A 12,930-nucleotide genomic window follows, 5' to 3' on the forward strand; every position below is an offset into this window, starting at 1 on the left:
ACCCTGCCTTTCTAAGGTCTTCAAAAGCCAAGTTAACAAACAGATCACCGACCATTTCGAATCCCACCGTACCTTCTCCGCTATGCAATCTGGTTTCAGAGCTGGTCATGGGTGCATCTCAGCCACGCTCAAGGTCCTAAACGATAGCATAACCCCCATCGATAAGAGACAATACTGTGCAGCTGTATTCATCAACCTGGCCAAGGCTTTCGACTCTGTCAATCACCACATTCTTATCGGCAGACTCAACAGCCTTGGTTTCTCAAATGACTGCCTCGCCTGGTTCACCAACTACTTCTCTGATAGAGTTCAGTGTATCAAATCGGAGGGCCTGTTGTCCGGACCTCAGGCATTCTCTATGGGGGTGCCACAGGGTTCAATCCTCGGGCCGACTCTTTTCTCTGTACACATCAATGATGTCGCTCTTGTTGCTGGTGATTCTCTGATCCACCTCTACGCAGACGACACCATTTTGTATAGTTCTGGCCCTTCTTTGGACACTGTGTTAACTTCTTTGGGATCTGGGGGAAGTATTGAGTAGCTTGGATGAATAAGGTGCCCAGAGTAAACTGCCTGCTACTCAGGCCCAAAAGCTAGAATATGCATATAATTAGTAGATTTTGATAGAAAACACTCTGAAGTTTCTAAAACTGTTTGAATGATGTCTGTGAGTATAACAGAACTCATATGGCAGACAAAAACCTGAGAAAAAAATCCAACCAGGAAGTGAGAAATCTGAGGTTTTAAGTTTTTTCAGTGATTGCCTATCCAATATACAGTGTCTGTGGGGTCAGATTGCACTTCCTACGGCTTCCACTAGACGTCAACAGTCTTTAGAATGTTGTTTCAGGCTTCTACTGTGAAAGGGGAGAGAATAAGAGCTGTTTGAATTAGGGGTCTGGCAGAATGCCATGAGCTAAATCACGCACACGGCCGTGAGCAGGAATTGTCCAGTTGGAATATTATTGAAGATTTATGATAAAAATCCTAAAGGTTGATTCGATACATCGTTTGACATGTTTCTACAAACTGTAATGGAACTTTTTTGACTTTGTCTGGACTTAGTGCCTGAGCCTTGTGCATTTGGAATAGTGAACTAAACGTGTGAACAAAAAGGAGGTATTTGGACATAAAGATTAACTTTATCGAACAAAACAAACATTTATTGTGGAACTGGGATTCCTGGGAGTGCATTCTGATGAAGATCATCAAAGGTAAGTGAATATTTATAACACTATTTCTGACTTTTGTTGACTCCACAACATGGCGGGTATCCGTATGGCTTGTTTTGGTGGCTGAGCGCTGTACTCAGATTATCGCAAGATGTTCTTTCGCCATAAAGCTTTTTTGAAATCTGACACAGCGGTTGCATTAAGAAGAAGTTTATCTATAATGCTATGCATAACACTTGTATCTTTCATCAAAGTTTATGATGAGTATTTCTGTAAATTGATGTGGATCTCTGCAAAATCACCGGTTGTTTTGTAGGCAAAACATTACTGAACATAACGCGCCAATGTCAACTGAGATTTTTGGATATAAATATGAACTTTATCGAACAAAACATACATGTATTGTGTAACATGAAGTCCTATGAGTGCCATCTGATGAAGATCATCAAAGGTTAGTGATTAATTTTATCTCTATTTCTGCTTTTTGTGACTCCTCTCTTTGGCTGGAAAATGGCTAAATGTTTTTTTGTGAGATTTCTGTTGTTTTGAATTTGGCGCCCTGCAATTTCACTGGCTGTTGTCGAGGTGGGACGCTAGTGTCCCACATATCCCAGAGAGGTTAACTAACCTCCAGACGAACTTCATTGCCATACAACTCTCCTTCCATGGCCTCCAACTGCTCTTAAATGCAAGTAAAACTAAATGCATGCTCTTCAACCAATCGCTGCCCACACCTACCCACCCGTCCAGCATCACTACTCTGGACGGTTCTGACCTAGAATATGTGGACAACTACAAATATCTAGGTGTCTGGTTAGACTGTAAACTCTCCTTCCAGACTCACATTAAGCATCTCCAATCCAAAATTAAATCTAGAATTAGCTTCCTATCTCGCAACAAAGCATCCTTCACTCATGCTCCCAAACATACCCTAGTAAAACTGACTATCCTACCGGTGATGTAATTTACAAAATAGCCTCCAACACTCTACTCAGCAAATTGGATGCAGTCAATCACAGTGCCATCCAAAGCCCCATATACTACCCACCACTGCGACCTGTATGCTCACGTTGGCTGCCCCTTGCTTTATATCAGTCGCCAAACCCACTGGTTCCAGATCATCTATAAGTCATTGCTAGGTAAAGCGCCGCCTTATCTCAGCTCACTGGTCACCATAGCAGCATCCACCCGTAGCACGCACTCCAGCAGGTATATTTCACTGGTCCTCCCCAAAGCCAACTCCTCCTTCGGCCGCCTTTCCTTCCAGTTCTCTGCTGCCAATGACTGGAACGAACTGCAAAAATCACTGAAGTTGGAGACTCATCTCTCCCTCACTAGCTTTAAGCACCAGCTGTCAGAGCAGCTCACAGATCACTGCACCTGTACATAGCCCATCTGTAAATAGCCCATCCAACTACCTCATCACCATATTGTTATTTATTTTGCTCCTTTGCACCCCAGTATCGCTACTTGCACACTCATCTTCTGCACATCTATCACCCCAATGTTTAATTTGCCATACTGTAATTATTTCGCCACTATGGCCTATTTATTGCCTCACCCACCTTATCCTACCTCATTTGCACACACTGTATATAAACTTTATTGTATTATTGACTGTATGTTTGTTTATTCCATGTGTAACTCTGGGTTGTTGTTTGTGTCACACTGCTTTGCTTTATCTTGGCCAGGTCGCAGTTGTAAATGAGAACTTGTTCTCAACTAACTTACCTGGTTAAATAAAGGTGAAATAAAAAAAATAAAAAATACCCAACCAAGTGACACATCCAACCATGTGACAGAAAGTCACTATATGAGAAAGTCACTATATGAGGTGTGGTGTCAGTGTGAGTGTGTGCGTGTATGTGTCTATGTGCACATGCGATGCACTTACTTGTGCCCGAGCTCGTGGGTGACGGTGAAGGCCAGCGGCAGGCCCGTGTCCTCACTGATGCTGCAGCTGCGGTGGGGCTGACACATGCCTGCCACATGAGACAGGCCCAGGGTCTCACATGGCTTATTGATGGCCGTACAGATGTCCTTTCTGAGGAGAGGAGGGAGAGGAAAAGGGAAGGAGAAGGAGAGGGGAGGAGGGAGGGAGGGAGAGGAAAAGGGAGGAGAGCAGGAGAGAAGGAGAGGACAGAGGGAGAGAAGGACTGAAACATTGTAATAAGGAGCACAACAATGACCATTAACATCATCACTTCCTACTCTTGACATGTGTTTAATGTGCTGAATCTATCGAGACCATGACTGGTAGGATGAGTCTCTGTGGAAAATCTACTTAAATTAACACAATTGCAGAAAAGCACAACTCAGGAGCTTCAACTACCTTCTGAAAAAGGTCCAGGGAATGTCACCAAATCTCTGGAAATATCCTTGTTGTTGTGGCGCTGCTCAAATTAAAGTTCTGGTGGAGCCTCTAATTGCACTAGTTTGTCAAACAAAAGAGTTGTGGTTTAATGAGTGGCTTTGAGTGGAAGCGGTCTCATCAAAGAGATGGAGCGAGGGAGGAAAAAAAGGTCTATTCAATTAAGAAGGGAAAATACAATTAGTTTCTGGTGGTAAAAAACTAAGGCGAATAACAATCAGGCCATCAATGGGAGGGGAAGGTCGGCGAAGGATCTCAAGGCTGTTTTGTTCCAGTATGGTGTTCTACATGTAATGTCTCACATTCATTCCATTTATTGTTTTAAAAGGACTGTCCTCCATGACTGAATGGTGAGGAGAAATCAATTCTGGGCGTTTCGAGATAAATAAAATAGGACAGATGCTTGCGAGGAGGACAGTACACTTCCTTCAGCTTCGAGGACAGCACCAAAAGGTACTACTATTCAGAAAGCACAAGTAAGGAGAGGAAAGTACACTGAACAAAAAATATAAACGCAACATGTAAAGTGTTGGCCCCATGTTTCATGAGCTGAAATAAAATATCCCAGAAATGTTCCATACACACAAATAGCTTATTTATCTAAAATGTTTGGGTACAAATTTGTTTACATCCTTGTCAGTGAGCATTTCTCCTTTGCCAAGATAATCTATCCACCTGACAGGTGTGGCATATCAAGAAAATGATTAAACAGCATGACCATTACACAGGTGCACCTTGTGCTTGGGACAATAAAAAGTCACTAAAATGTGCAGTTTTGTCACACAACACAATGCCACAGATGTCAATTGACTGATTTTCTTATATGAACTGTACCTCAGTAAAATCTTTGAAATTGTTGCATGTTGCCTTTATATTTTTGTTCAGTATACATCCTCTCCCCAATAGAATGCAAATGGAATTCAGCCTTGGTGCGAGTGGATTACCTGGTGAGAAGGACGGCCACGTCGTGATGGACCGCGTGTTCTTCTCCCTTCACGTTGAGACGTTTCTGCCACTTACAGAAACTGCTCAGGCTGTTGTCAGCGTGGTGGGTGATCTTCAGGTCTTCCTGCCAACCACAGGGATGTCATCGTTACGTTAGACAATGAAACATCAGATACCTTCATGAACAGGGGTGAGGTTTCCTAAAGCTGTGTAGCTTATGGCATGTGATGTCATAATGACATCATTTCCTGGATATAAACTGGTTTTCTGGTTGTGAGATGTTTATCTGGTCCCTTTAGAGCAGTAGTCAAGTAGACACAGTTTACACACCTTTGTGGGAAAAAGCATTGAAAGAATAGGAAGCATTACAACCCGAGAGTTTTCCCACCAATTTTGTTTTACCCCCACATCACTGCTTTAGAGGCATTTAAAAGATGTTGCTGGGAGATTGTTTCTACCAGACAGCCATTCTAGAAAGGAATAAAATTGGCCATATTATCATAGCTTTGAGCTATTAGCTCTTGATGAAAAGTTAGATTCACCTTCAGGAGTCAAAACTGCATTCAAGGTTCAAATGTGCACTTTCAAGCATGATAGTGACAACCCAGTGAGAACCATATTATGGCCAACCACAGACTTTACTCTGCAGGGATGTAAACATCGCCAGTCTAGTAGCTGACCCATAGGAAAAGTGAACCTAGACTATATGGTCGTGTGTCAACCTATAGACACTACATTTGAAAAAAGGAAAAACCTGTTTTCTTTTAAGTTTTAATGTATTATTTTTTAGCAGGAGAGGTCAGTGCAAACGAACGTGTTTTGGCGACTGTCTAAAGCTGACTAAGCCTAAGGCTGGTGCCGAAGTAACCCTGGAAGAGGGTTTTTCTTTTTGAAATGTATACATTTTTCTACTACAAACTTTTGAGTTGATCAGGCCAATTCCTCTTTCAAAATATAGACACGAGGCAGAGACCTCTAGAACAGTTCCAGACGATTTGGTTAGGGAATGGTTAGGAAACTTAGACTACATCATTACCATTAGCCAGTAACCACGACTTCAGAGAGATTTGTTTCAGCACTAGCTACACATTACACTTCCTAACACATTGTGGGAAGGGTGTAGGGGCCTATACTTCCTACACTGAGAGCCAGTGGTGTTCTGATGTAAAATGCTGTTTGAAGGATGTAACTGAAGAACTGGCTGTGATGATGACAAGGCTGAAGGATGTAACTGAAGAATTGGCTGTGATAATGACAAGGCTGAAGGATGTAACTGAGGCCTTGGCTATGATGATGACGACACGGCTGGAGGGGGAAGAGGATAGAGACAGTAGTCAGATGGGGCTAGAGCTATCCATCTCTCACTCTCGCTCTCGCTTTCCTTCTCTCGCTAATGAGCTTCTCTGTTATCACCCCTCCACCAACAAAGTAAATCTCTAGAATGTTGCAGTGCAATAGACAATCCTTTCCCCCAAGACTAGGATATTATGGCGCAACATTACAAAGATGGACAGTGAAATAGACACTGCTTCACAGTTGAATAAACAGAAAGGCAGGTAACTATGTACTGGCTCTCGCTCTCTCTTTTTCTCTATTTCTCCATTTCTGTCTCCCCCTCTCAATCTCTCTCATACGGAGTCGGTCATCGCCAGTAGTCAGAATTTCCTCAGATCATTACACAAACTAATAATATTATTTGGTTGTTTATGGAAAATGACATTGGAACTAGTTTAGACCAATTACCAAGAGCATAACTGCTTCGTTTCAAGCGACAATGCATGATCATACACTAGTTTTAACTAGAGTGGAATCTCGACGCCATGAAAAGCAACATAACTTTGCGACATCATCTTTACAATGTGCGTCACATATTCCATTTCCTGGTATGACACAGGGACTCATGCCATTTGAATCTGTTATTTCGGCCTACTGGAGTTAGGATTTGTGATCAATTCATAATTAGCTATTTTTGTGTTACGTTTTATGTTGTTATGTTTTAGATGGCTAAAATGTAATTAAAATATCTTGCTGTGGTCAGTCTGCCAGTTTTGTTTTAGGATAAGATTAATGGTCATTGTCATTAAGATCTGGCAGTCATTTGATGCCACAAAAGAACCCTTTGTACGTCTTTCAACACTGATTCAGTAAATCTGTCTTTAAAACGGAGCTCCAATGACAGTGGTTTGCTAACAGTGTTTTGTAAGGTGCAGGCCTGAGCTGTGGTTCTCTTACCTCTTCCTTCTCCAGCAGGATCAGACGAACCACTACGATGTTGATGGGGTTTCCAATGCTGGCATCACGAAACAACCCTGACACCTGAAACAGAATGGACATGATTTACACTCAGTGGGTTGGGCCAAAAGGTTTTCCTTCTCAACAAATAGGCAATCCATTACCATTATGTTGGTCATTGAGACCACGTGTGGTCTACAGTTCATATGAGGTATATCACAGTCTTATAAATAAAGGACTGTCTTGTCTACTGAGGAATGTTTCCTACTACACTGGCAAGTCAAAGCAGACAGTGATGATTAGTTATACATGAGTCTGTCTGGAAAATCCCTTCAGAAACACAAAAGAATGATTGATAACTTTGGTCAACTTTCTGTTCCCTGCTCACATTTCTCCAAAGCAACAATGTGATGCAGAATACAACATCCACAGGTCTCACTTCTGCAGATTACAGTATTAACATTTTCCATCTTTCCAGTTCAGGTTTAGGAGACACATGGCCAGGTTATTTGAATTACACATTTACCTCTTTCAGGAGGGTACAATACTTCTTTCCTTTAGGTATTTGGAAAAGCTCTATACACACACTCCTTACCTCCCTCTCCTCATTCCTTTCATCCATCCCTTGCTCCCTCTTATCTCTCAAGCTGTTGTAGTGAATTAAGGGTTCATTTGATTCTCTGGTAACAACAAACAACCACTGCAGTAGCAGCAGCAGCTTTCACCCGGGCTGATTAGCAACATCTTGGAGGCAGCCGCCCACACACACACACCACACACACACACACACACCACACACACACACACACCACACACACACACACACCACACACACACCTCAATGTTCAGGTCCCATTGTAATACACACACATGCTGGCTTTATGTTTCTAGTCCTACATTAAGTAGGGGCTCAGGAGGCTCACTGAACGGGTGCTAGGGTGCCTGGTTAAATAGAAAGCGAGAGCTAATTTTCACTAAGAACTGTTTCTCTTCTCCAGGAGGAGGGAGGCATACGGCAGCAGACTAATAATGTGTTTGAGCCAAGTGCTGGGAAATGTATTTAGACTGGTTTAATCAGCTCTAACTCTTCCAGGGTTACTTATACGTTAAGACCGGTTTAAATCAGCTCTAACTCTTCCAGGGTTACTTATACGTTAAGACTGGTTTAATCAGCTCTAACTCTTCCAGGGTTACTTATACGTTAAGACCGGTTTAATCAGCTCTAACTCTTCCAGGGTTACTTATACTTTAAGACTGGTTTAATCAGTTTAATAAGTAACTCTTCCAGGGTTACTTAGTCCTCGTTATGTTTAGAAGTCAAGGACCCAATGCTGACACCTTTCCTGTTCTGACTTGGAGTGTGATAAAATAGCGGACCTATCTGACGGAAAGAAGCAGACGTTCAAAACAGACATGTTAAGGACTGCTTGTCTTGAAGTAATCCATCTACTGAATTGTGTGGTTACTCTTGAAGCCGTTGGTAGACAACCACTTGTAGCTGTCAAAGCTAGACCTATCTAGTATGGCGGTGTGAAGTCTCACACTGCAGCATAGGAACTGATGAACCTTGAACAAGCACCACACATTGTAATGACAGACATAAAGCAGGGCTATCCAACCCTGTTCCTGGAGAGCTACCCTCCTGTAGGTTTTAACTCCAACCCTGTTCCTGGAGAGCTACCTTCCTGTAGGTTTTAACTCCAACCCTGTTCCTGGAGAGCTACCCTCCTGTAGGTTATAACTCCAACCCTGTTCCTGGAGAGCTACCCTCCTGTAGGTTTTAACTCCAACCCTGTTCCTGGAGAGCTACCCTCCTGTAGGTTTTAACTCCAACCCTGTTCCTGGAGAGCTAACTTCCTGTAGGTTTTAACTCCAACCCTGTTCCTGGAGAGCTACCCTCCTGTAGGTTTTAACTCCAACCCTGTTCCTGGAGAGCTACCCTCCTGTAGGTTATAACTCCAACCCTGTTCCTGGAGAGCTACCCTCCTGTAGGTTTTAACTCCAACCCTGTTCCTGGAGAGCTACCCTCCTGTAGGTTTTCACTCCAACACTGTTCTTGGAGAGCTACCCTCCTGTAGGTTTATGCTCCAACCCTGTTCCTGGAGAGCTACCGTCCTGTGGGTTTTCCCTCCAACACTGTTCTTGGAGAGCTACCGTCCTGTGGGTTTTCCCTCCAACACTGTTCTTGGAGAGCTACCGTCCTGTGGGTTTTCCCTCCAACACTGTTCTTGGAGAGCTACCGTCCTGTGGGTTTTCACTCCAACACTGTTCTTGGAGAGCTACCGTCCTGTGGGTTTTCCCTCCATCACTGTTCTTGGAGAGCTACCGTCCTGTGGGTTTTCCCTCCATCACTGTTCTTGGAGAGCTACCGTCCTGTGGGTTTTCCCTCCAACACTGTTCTTGGAGAGCTACCGTCCTGTGGGTTTTCCCTCCAACACTGTTCTTGGAGAGCTACCGTCCTGTGGGTTTTCCCTCCAACACTGTTCTTGGAGAGCTACCGTCCTGTGGGTTTTCACTCCAACACTGTTCTTGGAGAGCTACCGTCCTGTGGGTTTTCCCTCCATCACTGTTCTTGGAGAGCTACCGTCCTGTGGGTTTTCACTCCAATCCCAGTTGTAACTAACTGGATTCAGCTAATCATTAGAATCAGGTGTGCTAGATTAGGGTTGGAGTGAAAACCTACAGGACAGTATCTCTCCAGGAACAGCCCTGATATAAAGCAGTGTATAACACCTTAGTATGTCCTTTACAACATAGATGTGTGCTCTATATAAAGGTTTTTAATGTGTTTGGATATGTTCTGATCTGTTCACAACAACACGGAGTAATATTTACCTTCTCCATTGAGTCATCATTGGTCAGAGTGATTCATTGTGGTCACGGACCAAAGCTTTTGGATTTCACGCTTGAGAAAATGAGTCATTACCAAAACTTACAGTGGTGGTCAAACGTATCAAATTATAGGCCTACTTCGTCTGATTTAGGACCAAAAGTTGGTCCAGTGAACTTTACAAAGCCATACCAAACCGCAACCTTATGTGGGTATTGAATAATATGACTTGGGACATTTGAGCTGATATTATGATCTGAGTTTCAATGATTTGAAAAAATTCCCCTGACATTGGTCACATCGGGATCCCCTCCGTGGAAACAATATGAACGTAAATTTTTTTTATGTTTACTTTGACTTTGTGTGAACGTTTAAAAAAAATAAATGATCCTGACGTTGGTCACATTGGAATCCATGACCGTCCCTTGTTGGTGTACAAAGCATTCCACACAGCGCTAACTCTGCAGGCAGGGCTTCGTCATAGAGACATTGCAGACAGCATATCACCAGCACAATGTATGAAGGGACTCTTTCATCATAAATGCTATTTGTCCCCGAGTCCCAGTACTTGCTCCGCTGCCAAAAGCAGGGAAAGCCTTCAGTATAAAAGAGATGAAAAGCATAGCTGAACAAATAGCACTGTAGTGGAACTCAAATAGGCATTGTGCCTGCTGCCGTGTACCCGACTGAACCAACTGGTCTATCACACTAGGTACGGTCCAAACTGTTCCCAACATCAAAGGCGTTTTGAAGTGAAACTGCACACCGCCAATTTATCTGTCGTTGTAATGCCGAGAATAAAAAGAGTCGTAGTTTAGATCATCATCGAGACACATTGCTCTCACACTAGCTGCATTTCATTTCACCCAAAACACTATTATGATTTTTGGGAATATTTAAATACTCAGTCATCCTGCATGTCAATGTAGTTTGAAGATAGCATCCCACAGAAGACAGACGGACAGAATCAAGCGAGAGCTGTTGAAAGACCATCTTTCTTCACCCTTTTAATGAGTTTCAACATGGCCGTCCTCACACTAGTCTAGTCAACACACTTAGACAATGGAAAGCTCCTGCATCTCCCGAGGAAGATGATGACATCTCTGTTTGTTTTGCTTCAGGGCAATTCCATGGTAACAGAATTAGGAGACTCAGATTTTTCACTTTAAAATGTATACCAAACAAAAACGATTGATTTCAAAGTTTAACAAACCATAGAACTCTAAGCACAAGGACTGGCAATGTGTTTTTGTAAAATGTTCAGTGGAGATTGTTAAAAGTAGTTGTGCAGCATAGAGTTGTTTTTTTACTTTGAAAATCAAATGGTTTTTGTTTGGTATATATTTTAAAAGTGAAAAATCGGAGTCTCAGTGTAATTTTGTTGCCGTGGAAATGCGCTTCACTCACTGTACGATTGCTACAGTCTCCCTTGACACAATAACAGGAGGCTGTGGAGTTCAAAGCAGAGGTTTGCAGGGCTGAAAACAAGACACCTGAGAGGATGTGCAGGATAATGTGTGTTTCCTCTTCTTCTTATTGTCCACTTGATCCGGTGAAGCCAGGGGAGCTCTCTGTTATTGAAATCCCCTTTCCTGATACACAGTCCTGTGCTAACCCTCCTTTACAGCTGCAGCCGGACCCAACAGTTACTGTGTTTTGGAAAAAAGTTTCCTAATGCGCTCAACGGCAATAGAGCGAGGATGAGGTCAGATGACTTGGTCTGGCCTCCATCCAGGAAGTGCTAAAAACACAAGGGTCAGTGCACAGGAAGTTGTAGTCATTTGGAAAAAATATATATATAAAAGAGAGGGATGAGGGCTACAGGACATGGGGAAGGAGCGATAAAAGAGAGGGATGAGGGCTACAGGACATGGGGAAGGAGCGATAAAAGAGAGGGATGAGGGCTACAGGACATGGGGAAGGAGCGATAAAGAGAGGGATGAGGGCTACAGGACATGGGGAAGGAGCGATAAAAGAGAGGGATGAGGGCTACAGGACATGGGGAAGGAGCGATAAAAGAGAGGGATGAGGGCTACAGGACATGGGGAAGGAGCGATAAAAGAGAGGGATGAGGGCTACAGGACATGGGGAAGGAGCGATAAAAGAGAGGGATGAGGGCTACAGGACATGGGGAAGGAGCGATAAAAGAGGGATGAGGGCTACAGGACATGGGGAAGGAGCGATAAAAGAGGGATGAGGGCTACAGGACATGGGGAAGGAGCGATAAAAGAGAGGGATGAGGGCTACAGGACATGGGGAAGGAGCGATAAAAGAGAGGGATGAGGGCTACAGGACATGGGGAAGGAGCGATAAAAGAGGGATGAGGGCTACAGGACATGGGGAAGGAGCGATAAAAGAGGGATGAGGGCTACAGGACATGGGGAAGGAGCGATAAAAGAGAGGGATGAGGGCTACAGGACATGGGGAAGGAGCGATAAAAGAGAGGGATGAGGGCTACAGGACATGGGGAAGGAGCGATAAAAGAGGGATGAGGGCTACAGGACATGGGGAAGGAGCGATAAAAGAGGGATGAGGGCTACAGGACATGGGGAAGGAGCGATAAAAGAGAGGGATGAGGGCTACAGGACATGGGGAAGGAGCGATAAAAGAGAGGGATGAGGGCTACAGGACATGGGGAAGGAGCGATAAAAGAGAGGGATGAGGGCTACAGGACATGGGGAAGGAGCGATAAAAGAGAGGGATGAGGGCTACAGGACATGGGGAAGGAGCGATAAAAGAGAGGGATGAGGGCTACAGGACATGGGGAAGGAGCGATAAAAGAGGGATGAGGGCTACAGGACATGGGGAAGGAGCGATAAAAGAGGGATGAGGGCTACAGGACATGGGGAAGGAGCGATAAAAGAGAGGGATGAGGGCTACAGGACATGGGGAAGGAGCGATAAAAGAGAGGGATGAGGGCTACAGGACATGGGGAAGGAGCGATAAAAGAGAGGGATGAGGGCTACAGGACATGGGGAAGGAGCGATAAAAGAGGGATGAGGGCTACAGGACATGGGGAAGGAGCGATAAAAGAGAGGGATGAGGGCTACAGGACATGGGGAAGGAGCGATAAAAGAGGGATGAGGGCTACAGGACATGGGGAAGGAGCGATAAAAGAGAGGGATGAGGGCTACAGGACATGGGGAAGGAGCGATAAAAGAGAGGGATGAGGGCTACAGGACATGGGGAAGGAGCGATAAAAGAGAGGGATGAGGGCTACAGGACATGGGGAAGGAGCGATAAAAGAGAGGGATGAGGGCTACAGGACATGGGGAAGGAGCGATAAAAGAGGGATGAGGGCTACAGGACATGGGGAAGGAGCGATAAAAGAGGGATGAGGGCTACAGGACATGGGGAAGGAGCGATAAAAGAGAGGGATG

General features: G+C 44.2%; 1 protein-coding gene across 1 annotated transcript in view; it reads right to left on the reverse strand.

The window, feature by feature from the left end:
* LOC106592618 (A disintegrin and metalloproteinase with thrombospondin motifs 7) overlaps positions 1–12,930 on the reverse strand; it is a 168,529-nt gene that overhangs the window by 140,261 nt on the left and 15,338 nt on the right. Inside the window, exons 5-7 of the mRNA XM_082969738.1 lie at positions 6,721–6,804; positions 4,488–4,612; positions 3,067–3,216 (exon numbers count right to left, since the gene is read on the reverse strand). Coding sequence (XP_082825864.1) covers positions 3,067–3,216; positions 4,488–4,612; positions 6,721–6,804 — 359 coding nt within the window. The remainder of the gene's footprint in view (positions 1–3,066; positions 3,217–4,487; positions 4,613–6,720; positions 6,805–12,930) is intronic.

Source organism: Salmo salar, chromosome 26 (assembly GCF_965601325.2).
Source record: "Salmo salar chromosome 26, fSalSal1, whole genome shotgun sequence".
Lineage (NCBI taxonomy): Eukaryota > Metazoa > Chordata > Actinopteri > Salmoniformes > Salmonidae > Salmo > Salmo salar.